Source organism: Strongylocentrotus purpuratus, unplaced genomic scaffold (genome assembly GCF_000002235.5).
Source record: "Strongylocentrotus purpuratus isolate Spur 01 unplaced genomic scaffold, Spur_5.0 spur5_scaffold_4, whole genome shotgun sequence".
Classification (NCBI taxonomy): domain Eukaryota; kingdom Metazoa; phylum Echinodermata; class Echinoidea; order Camarodonta; family Strongylocentrotidae; genus Strongylocentrotus; species Strongylocentrotus purpuratus.
In genome coordinates, this window is record NW_022145610.1 from 18,599,271 (window position 1) to 18,616,199 (window position 16,929).

At 37.3% G+C, this 16,929-nt stretch overlaps 1 protein-coding gene across 1 annotated transcript; it reads right to left on the reverse strand.

The window, feature by feature from the left end:
• Positions 1-1,337: 1,337 nt before the first annotated feature.
• LOC115919023 (1-aminocyclopropane-1-carboxylate synthase-like protein 1) lies at positions 1,338-12,834 on the reverse strand. Its single transcript, XM_030997207.1, has 12 exons — positions 12,490-12,834; positions 11,287-11,346; positions 10,072-10,218; positions 8,745-8,811; positions 8,030-8,127; positions 7,672-7,749; positions 6,243-6,343; positions 5,391-5,532; positions 4,259-4,400; positions 3,219-3,358; positions 1,648-1,801; positions 1,338-1,393 (listed from the first exon to the last, which is right to left on the reverse strand). The coding sequence occupies exons 1-12, from the start codon at positions 12,607-12,609 to the stop codon at positions 1,338-1,340; spliced, it is 1,305 nt and encodes a 434-aa protein (XP_030853067.1). The 5' UTR covers positions 12,610-12,834.
• Between the last annotated feature and the right edge of the window lie 4,095 nt (positions 12,835-16,929).

Here is a 16,929-nt window from a genome sequence, read left to right on the forward strand (position 1 = left end):
AATCAGGAACTATTGCAGCGCATTAAAATATATTTGCATAGTTTTCTGCAGTTTATACATGTATATTATCAGTATTATTATTATTATTATCCACAAATAAACTGATATCTTATTACAGCGTTATGGTTATTTGTTAGGTCAATAAAAGGTTTGACCCCCGCGTAAAAATTGCATCAAAATGTTTTCCAATGGCTTTTCGGTAATGTTTGACATCAGGAACAACATACCAACAAATGAGAACATCGGACCCCCGGAAACACGTTGTTATCAAAATGGCTTCCAATATAGCCGCCAATACTATAGTATGGCCAAAAAAAAAGCATAAATCATGATATATCCATCTTTATGATGAAGTTCTGCTGTCTATACCTTGGGAGTTGGTTTTGGGAGTCGAAGAATCTATTCATACCACATACAATGGGTTATGGCCCCCAGGAAACCTGAAACATCCAACATAGCGTCCAAAATGGCCGCCAGTCTCCTAAAGATAATCGAAAGTTAGTACATCCACACCTCTTCTTTCTGACAAAATCGAGTCCGTAAGGGTTGTACTATTTCCCATTGAGAAATTGTTTTGTGCATGGGAAAGACGGGGTGAAATCGATCGAACCGACTGTGGTGTCTGTTTCGAAGCTTTCTGGGGGGGGGGGGGCTAGCCCCGACGGCTACAGTCAGGCTTACCACCTTAATGTCGATGTATAAGATGGTATAAGTTACTTTAGGGTAAAATCTAAATGGGGTTACTATTTCGAGACAGAGTCCCAAACTTGTCGACAACAAAGAGAAAACAATAAATTGTAATGTTCAGCTGCATAGAAAAAAGTGACCGTTAAAAACAACAAAATAATAATTTTATATCATATCCTTAACCCGTTATAAAATATAAAATATCCATAATCTAGCTAAATGTTACTATTTCGGGGTTCGAAACTTCACTATTGGAATGAATGTAACTACCTCCTAATCAGAAGGATGGGTGGGAGGGGACACTATGGCCCGAATTCACAAAGGAGGTTTGTCGACAAACCTAGGTTTATGTGCGTCATGACGCGTTTCGACGCGTTCAAGGTTTTTAAAAACGCGTCGAAACGCGTCATATGACGCACATAAACATAGGTTTGTCGACAAACCTCCTTTGTGAATTCGGGCCTATAAGCGTAGAGGAAAGTGTTGAGTATTTCGTCGAAGGGCAGGTCAAGCTGTTATTGTTATGGGACCGGTTGATAACAGATTGCACTAACAAAAAAACCGTGTCTCCCCCAAAGACACACACAAGTGCCCCCTGGATCCACGCTACGCCACTGCTCTGTCTGAAGATTATTCCCTGATGCCTCAGTTTACAGTTTTGATGTTGTGTGGAATGATGCACAAGCCGCTTTAAGTCTCTTCATTCCTGGAAACAGGGAAATCGATATTGAAAAGAAAAAAAATCATTCTGGATTATTTCTGATAAGATCTTAATAAGACACATTGAAAAGAATATCTCGATGCCGGAAGATGAGTTGACTATTTTTTTCTTCATATTAGTGATTTCAGGGTGCTGCAGATCTCTCAGCCCTCCCTACTCCCCCGCCTCATACCCATATGAATGATATCAAGGTATTATTACACTATAATGAAAAATGAAAATAACTATTTCATCATTACCTTTGATGAGTTTGTATTTCGGTAGGGCATGGACGAGTCTAATCCAACCGAATTCGTTGTAATAGAAGGCCGCCCCTGGTGCGATGGCGAGACCGTGATTAAGACAGTGAATGGCAAACTGCTTTTCGGATTCTTTGCTTGCACTCCTGATGATCTGCGTGCAAGAATGAGGAAGGATAACCTGTTATTGTGTTGTCCCGACATTTGATCCCGGCTATATTTCAATAAAGAGTCATACCCTAGCCATAGGCGCCGGAAGTGGGGGGGGGGGGGGCAGGCAGGGGGCGCTCGCCCCCCCCCCCCCAACCAAAACAATTGTTGACGATCAGTCATGCATGAAGTTTTTACTGAGTCTTTTTATACATGGCTAATCGTCAGCGGAACGGAGTTAATATTGCTACGGCAGGCAGGCAGTGAAAACGAACTCGTTTAATCAAATTATGGAAATGCAAGCACCAAATTAAGTAGATATTCATTGATTTTAAAAATAACTTTATTTTCATTATTGCAAAGTTGAAACTTTGATTCGACAAGGTTATCAAAATTCAATGCTTGGAAACATTCGAATGAATGATTATTATAAATTACAAAACGCTTAAATACAGCCCCCGCATAGCACGGTATGTTCGGCGTTTCAAGAGGGAATAAATGCCGTCCTTAATATAATTCCGGGGGTTTTCAATTTGAAAGTCTGGTTTCTTTGATTGTTAATTAACCCCTATCCTGCGTATTTACAAGCAAACGATTTTAGTTATCAGAATTGGGTCATATCCCCTTTTAAATGGTTTGACATGCCATTACATTTATATACACTAAACTTATTATAATTTGACAAATAATAGCTTTGCAATTATGTTCATTTTTTATGGGATGCCGTCTGCTTGGGCAGTATTGGTCCATATAGTGACGTCATTAAAACATCGTTATTTCTCCGGCTAATCTCTCGTATATCCAAGCTGCTATGGAGGTGGTTGTATTTGTATTTTTATAAATCAACAGATATGTAGTTGACCTAAAACTTGTACGATGGCCATCTGTTAGCTTACCAGTTACTAGTGATACATTAGTTGACATATTTGTGATTTTCTTTGAATTTTACCTTTAAGCAAACAGAACTTTGTCATTACTGGCTCATTTGTCCTGATTGAGGTGTCAAATGAAAGGGCAAAATATAAAATTTCTAGAAATTTCATTTTCTCTTTGAAATTCATATACCGTCCGCCAAATGACTTTTTGGTGTCCTCTCTTCAAATTGCTTTTAATCACTCATGCGTGGAATATGCATCATATGAGTTGCATCACATTAAAGAGGAGGATCTAAGCTTCACAAATATGTGTCATTTATTCATTATAATTATGATTAAATTCGCGGTCACAAATGCCATTACGAAATGCTACGAACGCCGTACGAACGATATTCAGACAATGGAAATTCGGGAAGACAATGGAAAAACAGAGAGATTCGTACGAACGCATCGTTCGGACGAACCTTTGTGACCGTAACTTACGTTATGATAAAACATCGATAATTCTCGGTTTCTGGGACGCACTGTTAAGCATACTAAACCCACCTTTCTAAAGTCAGCCCAAATGAATAACCCTGCACTGGGTTTCACAAATGGCACATCAAGCTCTTTCAGAGTTTCCATTACGATAGTTGCCGATTCCATCAACATCTTATTGTGAGTTGGAAGGTACATCTTCAACCATTCTAAGTAAAAAACAATATACATAAATATACACACTATATTATATATAATTTGATTTTGATAATCCTTCGTCGCGGGAATATACAAATAATAATTAAGACAATTGAAATAAAGGACCTTGATAGTACTTTTCTTACATAGCCTATATACAATATATATATATATATATATATATATATATATATATATATATATATATATTTATATTTAAATACATAAATACATTCATACAAACATACATATTCATAATCATATATGATCAATTACTCCTACCAAAAATACTTAAATAAAATCCATTATCCACCGATTAAAATTCCACCGAGTCTGCTAAAGAAACTGCGCACTATAAAGAGTCAGGTGAATTTGCTGTCGATTTAAAACATTTTATTGAACATTATTATCTTTATTGTTATCATTATTATGATGATTATCATAATTGTCACGTGACTTTGAACTGTCAGTTTTATAATGAAAGAATTTATTCATGGTCATGATCTGACACAATCATGCTCCTACAACGATATTCATGATATGATGACAAGATCTCAAATTCTCAGACAACGGTAAATTCCGCTTCTCCAAAGGCGATTGATTAAACATCATAAGACAATAATCTGTTAGATAATTCTTGACTAGTTTAAAAGAAGACTCTTTGAGAGAAGTTGAGAAGAAGTTCTTTCTACACAATTTTTGTTTTCTATCTTGGTAAAATTTTCCTTGCAGATCCGCTTAAGCTTTCATATTATCCGGAACTCTTGCTAATTACTGGTAATTGTATTTTTATATAAATATGTATTGTTTTAAATCAATAATACATCACCAACTAGGTAAATCTCGTCAAAGGTCTTATACTGGTATAAATTACATGTGTTTAAAAAGATGGAAATAGGACTCTTCTTTACCTTTGTCCTCAAGTAATTTTGCCACAGCTATTTGGATGAAAATTGGAACCTGGGAGAATTCAATTACAAGTCCTAGGCCAGCTAAAACTCGAGGATTTAACGTATAAACGACTCCGAGTGGACAACCTGGCATTCCAAAATCCTGTCAAATAAAAAAGCAGACGAATAAGTAAATAAATAAATAAATAAATACATGAATGAATAAATATATACATGAATACACAAATATATACCTGAACAAATAAATGACTACATACACTAAATAATTGATGAATAATGAAGAAAAAAGCGACCAGGTCATTCGAAAGTAAATGGTCCGAATTCACAAAGAAGGTTTGTCGACAAACCTTGGTTTTCGTGCGTCATATGACGCGTTTCGACGCGTCTTTACAAACCAGGTTTGTAAAAAAAAAACGCGTCATTGTCGCCAAACCTCCTTTGTGAATTCAGGCCAATAGGTACAGAATAATGACCATTACATTGTTTCATTCTTGTAGACCACATCAATTCATGATACGTAGTTCATGAACCGTGAACGCCACGGGTCTGGAAGAAAAAATGTCACAGGGCGGTCACTTTACCCACTTAGAAGGGGTAGTCAAATATGTGATATTTATTTATATAAAGAACAATGTAAGTTCTTTACAGGGGCATGTATCCGGGCTTTTTCAGAGAGGGGGTATGGTGAATATTGTCTCCGACATTGCTGTTTCTCAGGTTCATGTTTTCAGGAATCCCGCCGGTCCTCCTTTGCTTCGGGAAGAGGGTGGGGGCTCCTTTTAGTCCTAAAATTAACTTAGCCTTAAAAGGCTATATTTTGTCTCTACAGGCGAAGGTCATTTTGCCTCCCTTCCCTCCGTTCGCCCATAATTTGTAGGAATAATATTAATGGTGGCGCGATGGCTCAGTGGTAGAGTAGTGGTCTCGTTACCGGGAGATCCCGGGTTCGAAACCTAGTCGACAAGCTAGCGAGTATAAAGGCATTAGGACTAATCATCAGTACAAAGTCCATCGGAGAGGACTTAAAGCCGTTTGTCCCCAGGTTGCTTACTGACAGGCATGCACATGCTTTCTTAGCAGTCGAATATCAACAAACTATCAAACCATAAATATGGATGGTAAAATTGATAACCTTTGCCATTCCCCATATGACATGTGTCTTTGTCTTGTCCGGTAGCTCATCTGAATGCCAGGTGAATATACTGGAACTCTCTACAGACTCTTCAAAGATACTAGCAGCATAGATCTCATCAATCACGCAATGTAGATCATGCCTGTAAATGAAAAAATGTATATAACAACATTTGATTAAGCTACTTTGTTACACTTTTTAAATTGTTATTGTATTTTGTATTTTATAACTTAATTCACAAAGGAAACGTTTAATGGTTGAAGTAATCGTTTGTATTTTAAGCTTCTACCAATCTACTAAATTTTGTTATTATTTGTTTTTTTACACTTCATTCGTAAATATACATGTACTAACATGTAGATAAGCTTACTTAATTGCATGTTAGTGCATGTATATTTACGAATGTAGTATAACAAAATATGGAAACAAATACGTATAACATACATGGAAATGATTATAATTGAATAAGTATAATCAAATACAGAAGACGGCCGATATACTTGATATTAAATCCACTGTATTGACACTAAATATTCTTGAGTATTTTGCCAAATCGTATTCGGGTAAACCTGATAGTAATTAAATAACGTATAAAACGGAAATTACTATGTACTTATTTGGGGGGGTAAGATTCGAACATTAAAAAACCATTCTGTGATTTAATTTAGTGTGAATATAATACATTTTACATCTTCGTTATACCACAAGGTAATCTCTTCTACCCTATCCTATTTTATCCTATTCTATTATATTCTATCCTATCCGGCCAAAGATATCCTATCCTATCCTAACATATCCTATCATTTTCTATTCTATTATTCTTCTGCATTGCATCTATATATCGTATATTACCTTTTACAAAATGTGAGGTATTCCAAAACTTGTCGTTTGGTGTACACGGTTCCATTCGGATTGGCAGGATTGACCAGGAAAAGAGCCCTGACGTTATGTCCCTAATATTTATTGCAATAATAATAATAATAATATTAATGATAATACAATAATAATTGAAATGATATGATAACGATTACGATCATAATGAAGAAACATGATAATAATGATTATAGTAATGATAACAATAATTATAATAATAATAATAATAAATATATTTATAATAATAATGATAATAATGATAAAAAAAGAGTGGAAATAATGCTGATAATCGAGAGGTATTTTGAATAAAAAAGGACATAAAATATGAAGGGGAAAAAAGCAAGCCTTTTATGAACATTTCTGCTTTCTTTCAATATAGATTCGGATTTCATGGGAATCCAACCTTACAGTAAATAATTCTAAATAAAGCAGACAAATCAGAAAAACAGACTGGTGAAATCGGACGCAAAATTAGAAAGTTATGAATTTGTAATCACTAAAGGCACTTCAAATTGGCTGAACCGGCAGTGTCACTGTAACGAATTGTCGGACAACTTTCACGATTGTTCAAACACACAAAATTACTCAAATGTAAGTTTTTCAAAATGTATGACCCGGGATGGCTTTTTCCCTTTTAGAAGACTTACGATAATATGCTACCCATAATATATTTTTGGATCTGCCCCAAGGGAGGACCCGCTCAGGCGAAAAACAGAAGTTTATATTTTTATACACGAAAAACGGGAGAGTTAACCGATTAGACGTCACAATCCTGTTATCAAATTGCCAATTTTCGATTCGCGTAGAATGAGTGATCTCATATCTAAAACACAAATAACTCTGTCATTGTTGTTCCGATTTATTTCGAACTTTCGTCATGTTGTTTATCTTTTTTCCGCTTTCATACGAAATTTATAAAATTATCACAAGGGTTAGAGTGCCCTTAAATACAGTAACCTATTTAATTACGGTACACCACCTCCATCCTCAATGTAAAGGGGTAGTTAGCCGGTGGTGTCGGTGAGGTTTTTTTTGGGGGGGGGGCGGTGGGGGCATTTTGCCTAGGATAGTTACAAGAATAAAGTTAATGGGTAGTTTTTTCTCTCGGGAATAGTTAGAGCGAGGGAAAATTTCCACCAAGGTAGTTGTCCGAGTAAAACAACTCTGGGTGCAATAATAATTGTCCGCGGGGACAGTTTTCTCGGACTTGAAGATATACTTGAGTTATGCCTGAGTCACACCTTTGCATATTATTTGGTTCGCGTATTGCTGCGTTTCTATGGCAAGCCGTTTCAACATTAATTCCTATTTCTTAATATCAAGAAATGAATTCTTGATATCAAGAAATGATTTTTCTGTTTTAAGGCAATGGACTGTCGTTCTCATAGGCTGTAGCCATTGTACATACCTCCTGTTTTGCTTTCTCCAACGCTGACTCAAGAAGAGGAACAGTCAGTTCAAACGGTTCTCTTCCATCTAGTTCTGCCTTCAATATTAATGAGGAAAAAGATCCATTTAACAATTATCTTAATAGGTCCTGCATTTTTGTTAACAGTCTTGAAAAGTAACAAGGGGCCGCTGAAGGGTTTAGGGTGCGACGCTACTATTTTTTATGTCAGCAATTCGGATATACTTAAACACTCTTCTTTGGTTGGGAAAATCACGAAATATGATCTCTTTTCTCTTTTTTCCACCTCAGTGAAAATTTAAGAACTAAAACATAAATGCAGAAGTGAAAATATTGGGAGGATGTATTTTATACTTACCTTGCTGCTAAGATACACTGGAAAGGTCTTCGCTCCATACTGGAACAGAAGGTCACGTGGTATAGCTCCATACATGGGAGCAGGAGTCAAAATGGTGTCTGCAGTAGTTTGTGAAGGCAAGTGTGAACATGAAAACATTTAAATCGTCATGACTACACAGGATGTGTATGGCATTATGTTCAAGCTATCCACCTCCATCAGACCACTCACATTCCCCATCTTCTCACGTTTGCCCTCTTTCCCTCTCCACCCCACCCTTTTTTCCTCTCTCTCTCTCTCTCTCACCCACCTTACGTCTCTTTCACTCTCCCTCCCCTCTCCATATGCTTTCTTCCTTTTTTTTACAAGGAGCTTCAATTGAGAACGGAAGTTAAAGCAGTTCATCCGTTTAGGCTCCCCCCCCCCCCCCCCCACCAATTCTGAGTTTTGGAGGGGGTGATGGGATGTTTAAAAAACGTATTCTGGGGAGAAAAAAAAATTATGTGGGCAAAATTATGTGCATGGTTTAATAACATTTAAATTGCAACCACATTTTCTCCGACAGGACTCCATCTGCATTGATATGAAGCCGATTTTATTTGAAGACATACATTTTTTACAAGTGACAAGAGCAGTGGTTTTGCTATTAGATTTTCATTGGAATCCTGTAAAATTAGTGCTTTATTTCAGACATTGGAGAACGAATAATAAGTGAGACGCATAAATAAATATATACCTCCTTTGTCACATAATACGTAAGCCATCGCACTCAGTGCAGACGTCACTCCATTCAGAACTATGAACTATACGAATGAGAAAGACCAAACTTTGTAAATCACGGTGCATAAGTTGAAGAGCTCGGTTCCAAAAGTGATAATTTGAGGTAAATTTGAGGTCTATTGTCAAAACATTTAATTAAGTATTAAAAGTGCTAGATCCTCGAGTAATAATAGGATTGCAGTACTGTTTATATATGGAAGGTAATAGCGTTAAAACTGTACAGGCTATCGTTAGTAAAGAGGGGGAGGGGTTGGAGGAGACAAAAAGGACACATACATTTCCCCGATCGTATTGCGAGAGAGAGAGAGAGAGAGAGGGGGTGAGATAGAGAGGGAGAGAGAGAGAGAAAGAGAGGGTAGAGAGAGAGAAAGAGAGGGTAGAAAAGGGAGAGAGAGAGGGAGGGAGAGAGAGGGAGAGAGAGAGAGAGAGGGGGGGAGATATATATATATATAGAGAGAGAGAGAGAGAGAGAGAGAGAGAGGGGGAGAGAGAGAGCATTGTCCGGGGTTCAAATTCAGCTTTCTTTAAAATTATTAAACCTGGTACTAATTAAGTTATCTGCCATGTGATTGCCAAGTGATGCTACATAAAATAGTACCACAATATTGTCTATGGTTGTAAAGAAATTGTTTGGCTTGCACCCAATAGATTAAGATCGCGTGCTCGATTTTGTCATTGAAACCAAGTCAGAAAAAAAAAAAAAAATCTTGGAATCAGCGTGATCTACTGGGTACAAAACAGAAAATTCTTTACCACAATAGAAACTTCTTCCAGGTAGCCATACATTAAAATAACAAATGTTGTTTACTCAAATAGCATTGTAGAGACGATGAACAAATTATCCTGCGAACAATGGACTCAACCGAGTGGAATCAACTGTTAAACAAATTATCATGAGTCCTATGAAAGGGTATATTGCTACCCCATATTATTAATATCAATTGTTTGGAATCACTGTAACCCTCGGGTCTCTCCTCCCGGTATAACTGACTGGGGGTGTGCAAGTGGACCACTACACCAGGGTTTTCCCCTACTCTTATACGAATAGTGCAATGGGTTTTTAACTTGCAAAGGTGGTGACTCTCCTCTTCACGTCCCCCCCCCCCAAAAAAAAGCAAGTTTAGTGAAACTGCAATTTCTAAATAATAATAATAAATAAATAAATAAATAAAAAAAAAAATAATAATAAATAAATAAAAAAATAAAAAATAATAATTAAAAAAAAAATAGTAATAAATAAATAAATGAACAAATAAATAAAAAGAAGAAGAATAATTGTATACCTTATCCGGATCGAGAGTTTCTGGAGCTTTCTGACCACTGCAGCTGGATAAGAACCCAGATAAGGCTTTCCGGAGGCGGAGACTACCATTGCGATCCCCATATGGTAGCATCGTTGAGTCCCACGTCATGAAGTCTGGCTGGTTCAACTAATAATTTGTCAAAATATGATAAATGATTTCGATAAGTAGCGAAACAGGTTAATTAAGATAAAGGATGGAGCGGGCTTAGCATATAGCTTTTACTATGCAACTTGTCATGCTTGTAGTAGGCTAGTAGCTGGATATTTATCATGTATGTTGATGTTTTTTTTGTCCATGAGCGGCACAAACTATTTTGATCTTCGCCTTTAATACGTGTCTTCCCTACCTGAGCACTCTCATTCTCTCTTTCTCTCTCTCTCTCTCTCTCGTCTCTCTCGTCTCTCTGCCCCTTGTTGTTATTCTATCTAAACCGCGACTGTTTCTCAACTTTCACTCATTTATTACTTTACAAACCAAAAATCATGTGACCACCTTTTCTAAAACTGTCACACGCTTGATCTACTGTGATTTTCTTGCTTCCAAATTTTAACAAAGGGTTAATTTCCCTTTTTTGTTAAACGTACGTCAAATTATTTCATCATTTTTCTTTCTGCAAATAAGACTTTGCTCATGTAGACCATGTCATATTTTTTCCATATAGTGTCTAAATATCGTCTGTTGAGAGCTAAAATTCGTTAATAGTGCTGAAATAATATTACTTAAAGAGAAGGTTGAGTTCTGGGAAGAGGTGAAAAATAATTTGTGAGCATTACTCATTCTTATTATGCAAGTGTGGAAGAACATCAGTTAAGAGATGTTCCCTGAAAAGCATGGCTCTTCAAATGCCTTCATATTCTAAATATGCATGTAACATCGTAAAAATCGGGGGGCCGGCTTTTTACGCCACATGTTCGTGTAGTCCCATATACATCTTTCTGCATGTGCAAGTGTTTGTAACTTTACCAAGACTTGGCCACATTTCTTATCATTTTGATGATTCCAGAACCTTGCTATACACACAAATTCTAATATGCTAGATGATCAACCTTTTCTGGTCGGTTCCACACCGTTTCTTTCACAATGCAATCGCATGACCAGAACTCAACTTCATCTTTAATGCCATTTTGGCTCTAAGCAGACGTAACGATCTATTATGATTTGAGAGCATCCCGAAAAATGAATGTATAGCTTTACCTTTTCAGTGATGAGATCTCGGACTGCGTCGTTGTATGCAGTCGCAAGATTTATTATACCCTTGACGAAAAAAAGGAAAGTGGGTTAGAAGGAAGCATTACTCTTGTGTCAATAATTAACGATAATCATGATTTTGTCTTATTTTCCTCATTTCCTCTTTTCATGTCCAGAGCACATATCCTTGCTGGCGACGCATAAAACGCTAGATCGGATAGTGTTAATGGCATGTGAGCATTAATTTAAAAGTATTTAGTTTTGGGATTTTTTTTGAAAATGGGTGGATAGTGATTCTTTACAATTTTGATATATTTGGATGCCCCTGTGGATGTATTAAAAAACTTAACACCAAAATTTTAGCCCCTTAAACACTTCTGCTTTCGAAAAAAAATTGAATAGATAAAGATTTACCGGTGCATCCGGTAAATTTTGATAAATTTCAAATAGCTCCTACTGCCGTACAATGGTAGCTGCGACCATGAAAATCTCAGAGTATGTAGTTGTGGTATATAGTTACCGAACGAGAATAGCTAATCGGTCGATTTTAGTCAATAAACATTGTTTTATAGCTTAATTAATATCTTGACCTTGAGAGGGAGCTATACAACAAAAAGAGTTTATTATTTATAATTTCATGACTTTAGGCTCGATTTCAACCGCGACAACGATCACTGAATATTGTAGGATCGTATATGCTTCCAATATGTTCATTTGAACCAGATCCCGGCCCCCCCCCCCCCCCCCACTCAGTGTTATTTAGGGTACGCATATGCTCGTACCCTCTTTTTGAAAGCACCCCTATCTGAGGACTGCCAACATTTCCGAACCCCCCTTTCGCGGGCTTTTCGCGGGCTTTTCCTGCCTTGGAGACCCCCCTAAATCAGGAAAAATGCTCAATGTACCCCCCTAAATTCGGAATAATTTCTCAGGAGTCCAAAGAGATGAGAGAAAAAAAGAAAAACACCCCCTTTTTAAAGAAATCTCCGGGTGAAATTCAAATACACCCCTTTTTTTACAATTCTCGGGCCGGACTTTGTCGCACGAAAAGTACCCCTTTACCGGACATTTTGGCAACACGCATGCGGTCATTCCGACCTCTGAGTGGGGGGGCCGGGAACCAGATTCATGACCCCATACCAAAACTTTGTATTTTGGCCTTTAATGCTCACATGCATGAAAGTCTAATACGAGTATCGACCAGCTTACCTCTTTGTTGTGATTTTCATCGAATTTGTTCCTCCCATACGCTGTATTGATGTCTCTCAACTGAAATTCGAAAGAAGAACAACTCTCAACGCGCTTAGAAATGTCCCGTTCCGATGCCATGGCACAAGCTAAAAACTAGTGAGGATTTTAATTAATTCAGTCTTCTTAAATAGGGTGAGAACAGTTTCCCCACAGTATTATAGTCTCTCAAGTGTATGACTGAACTTTACAAACTTTATAATAAATGTTGTGATAGTGGTCTCAGCTAGATCCGTACACCGAAAGAGTCAGTCTGTTATACATATTGTCGGTCGGTTCCGATCTGCTGTGATAACGTCTGGCTGGCTCCATGCACTGCCCACTTGTTAGCTCTTTCGATAGATGCTTCTCCAATATATATATATATATATATATAACAATATAACTTGCCCATCCAAGTGTAGTACCGACACTCAGCCAGTTCAATTGTATCACTTTTCATGCATGCACAGGCAGTGCACTCCATGATACACAGACCAGTATTATTTGAAAAGGGGAAACAAATGCTATTAATTGCAGCACCTCCATCGCTGTATATAGGGTGATTATTTCAAAATGTACAAAGTGTGACGTACCTCTTCATGTTTTGAAGATCTATGGATATCCGGGGTCATGTGCTAACCGTGAACTGGTCTGACAGCTCCTTTCAAACATGAGGGACTGATTTCTTTGTAGACAGGTGATCAGAATTTTTTAGATGATCGGCCTGATTACTTTTTCACTTATATTAGATGTTTGACGTCTCTACGTCATGTTATGCTATGGTCACATTACCCAAAAGTAGCCTGCTCGGCGGCCGAGCGGCGAGTTTTTAACCAATTCTGCCCGGCGGCTGCCCGGCCACCGAGCGGCGGCGCGCCGCCGCTCGGTGGCCCAGACAACGCTCTTTTTTTGGGCATCGCTCGGTCGCCGCTGAAGTTTTAGCGCGGAGTTAAAATTTGGGCGGCGCCTGCTCATTTTTCACTCTCCGCCCAAAATACGCTCGGTGCCTGGGCGGTCGCCGCCCGGGCACTGACCTAATTGCTGGGCGATGCTTAATTTCAGCAGCGACCGAGCAGGCTACTGATCGGTCGGTCCCAGGTCGAAAATCCCATAGAGACCAATAGAGACCATTAGAAAAATTCTATTGGTCTCTAATGGTTTCTGTTGGAGTCTATTGGTTTCTGTTGGACCCATAGAATTGAATCCAATAGAGACCATTCAAACCATCAGAAACCAATAGAAACCAATAGCACCCATAGAAACCAATAGAAATAGAAACCAATAGGACCAATAGAAACCAATAGGACCAATAGAAACCAATAAGACCAATAGAAACCAATAGAACCGATAGGACCAATATAGGACCAATAGGACCAATAGGACCGATAGGACCAATAGAAAACCAAGGAGACCAATAGAACCCAATGGGACCAATAGAAACCAATAGAAACCAACAGCTAAATCTATCTCATGCATATTCATGATTACTTTATACGTGTTCAAAGAAAATTACATTTATCATAATTTGTTAAGCAACTTGTGACAATGTACATCAATTTTGTGATTTTTAGTTTCTTTCGGCAACTAATGACCAATCGATTAGATCTAGATCTATATGTTTAATCATGTTACAATTTCATTCACGTTTTAGCAATAGATATATTGATTATAATGATTACTAACCAACAAACAATTCATGTATGTTTATTATATAAAATAGTACAAGCCTTCATTTAAAATAAAAGATATTCTTAAACTCACTTCAAATGATCTATGTGATGAAGTTAATGCAATTGAGATTAGAATATACTTTTTTTGGTGGACAGTTGCTAAAGTCGGTTTTGATTTATCATTATTGATTTACCAATAGAAGCCATTGGATTATTGGTTTCAATAGGGAATTCAGAATATGGGACCATTAGAAACCCATAGAAAGATCTCTAATGGACCAACAGGAACCCATAGAAAATATCTAATGGACCAACAGAAACCGATCATAGAAGAAAATATCTAATGGACCAACAGAAACCCATAGAAGACATGGGTGGATGCTGGTCCAATAGAAGCTTTCTGTTGGTCCATCAGCATTTCTTTCTGTGGGTTTGTGTTGGTCCAAGAGATATTTTCTAATGGTTTCTGTGGGTCCATCATTTCACTTTCCCTATTGAAACCATTAGACACCAATAGCTCTAATGGTTTCTGATGGTCCAATAGGATCGGATCCTAATGGAATTTCGACCTGGGGTCGCTGCTCTGATTTGTGACCATAGCTTAAAAGAAGTTAGTTTGAAATTGAATTTGTTGTAGTAGCTCTGCTACGGCGAAGTGATTTTTTAATAGGATGATGACATGGTGTCAATGCATTTCGGCAGCGTGGTGAGTATCTGGTTGAAGTCGGGCATGTAATCACAGACGGTCAAGAGAAAATTGCATCTTGACCTGTGTAAGAAGCCTTAAAGGGCCACTCTAACCCAATAATTATAGCCTTTTAAAACATGAATACACCTCTACTTATTAATATGCCAGCCTCTGATTTTTTCAGAAAATATCTAAATTGACCAATAAATGAAAATAATCATTCATTTTTCATAGATCTCACGTATGATGGGCTACGCCCCTCGAAAAAAGAAAAGTAATACGGTCACGTGGCTTGATGACGCTTTTGGCGTCATTGCGGGAATGTCCGATTTGTAAGGATATTACAATCTCATTGTAATTCATAATTAGGAATGACGGAATTGCCACAAACGGACTGGGATTATCGAGTGCATATTATTTTTTCGGATCAATTAATGTCTTTCACCCCTAATTTATATCATAGTTTGCTTTTTTAAAGACATTTTAATGCCTAAATCACCCTCCTTTTCAGAGGCTCCTGCAGTGACGCCATATGCTATTGCGTCATACAGCGCCGAACCTGGGCTTTTTTTCTGAGCGTTCTGGGTCGTCCTTTTTAAAGCTAGATTCCAGAATTATTGATCATTTCTAAGAAAGATCATTTTCATGTTCGGAATCTCCGTCAATTTTTGTTCTACATGGCTTTTTTCTTCTTCCCTTTTTAGCCCGTTTTGGTTAGAGTGGCCCTTTAAGTCATGTCCTGGTTTCATATGCGGTTTCTGCACCAGTAGCCCTTTGAATTTGGGTTGTTTTTATACATGCAAACTTCAATAAAGACTTGAAGTAACTGGATCAGGGGCCCGTTCCTAGAAAACGTCATAAGTCCAGGGATAATCACAAATCCCTGATAAGTCTAACTTCTTGACTAAATCAGCGTTAGTGAGCAACTTGTCCGCTATGTGTTTCACCAAGCCCTCTTTGCCAAGATCAACGAAAACATCCTGACTAAGTAGTAATGACGCCTCGTATCTCTGTCATAACTATTTAGTCGATGGGCAGCGCCATCACATGTCATTTATTGGGTAGACTATGGCTGGCAAAAAAAGGACAATAAATCCTTCAACTATGATTTTTCTACACATTCATTTAAAGGTATTATAAAGTTTTGGTATGGGGTCATGAATTTGGTTCAAATTAACGTATTGGAAGCATATGCGTTCCTAATTATTCATTGATCGTTGTATCGGTTGAAATCGAGTCTAAAGTTATGAAATTGTAAATAATAAACCCTTTATGTTGTATAGCTCCCTCTCAAGGTCAAGATACCAATTTAGCTATGAAACAATGTTTCTTGACTAAAATCGACCGATTAGCTATTCCCGTTTGGAAATTATATATCACAACTACATATTCTGAGATTTTCATGGTCGCAGCTACCATTGTACGGCCGTAGGCGCTATTTGAAATTTATCAAAATTTACCGGGAGCACCGGTAAATATATATATTCAATTTTTCTTGAAAACAGAAGTGTTTTAGGGGTTAATTTTTTTAGTGCTTATAATACATCCACAGGGGCATCCAAATATATCAAAATTGTAAAGATTCACTATCCACCCAATTTTCTAAGTTTCCCAAAACTTTGTATTACCTTTAAACAGTGAGTAATCGTTTTTTGTATTTAAAGATTTTCCCACTTAAATACACTGATTATACGCCTTTATTTCCACATTGTAAAATCGTCGAAGGGATATGTATTTTGCCACGGCAGGCAAGCCATAGTTCGAAGTGTGTTCTTTAGTTTTCAGACCCATTGCTTTCGAGATCAATTCTATCTTTAAATGTGTAAAATGAATAGTTTAAAACATGTTTTTTTAACGTTTGGAATGTTGAAGTTTTGTCATTTGATTATTGAACTGACACCTAAAACATTGGACACAAACTTCATTACATCGTATTTTTCTAAGAATAATATATTGGTGTATTTTTATAAACTATCAAACGAAAATATCCGGGGGGTACCTATCTCAAGAACAAAACTGATTCACCAGTCATGTACTCATAATTATATTTTATAAGTACCT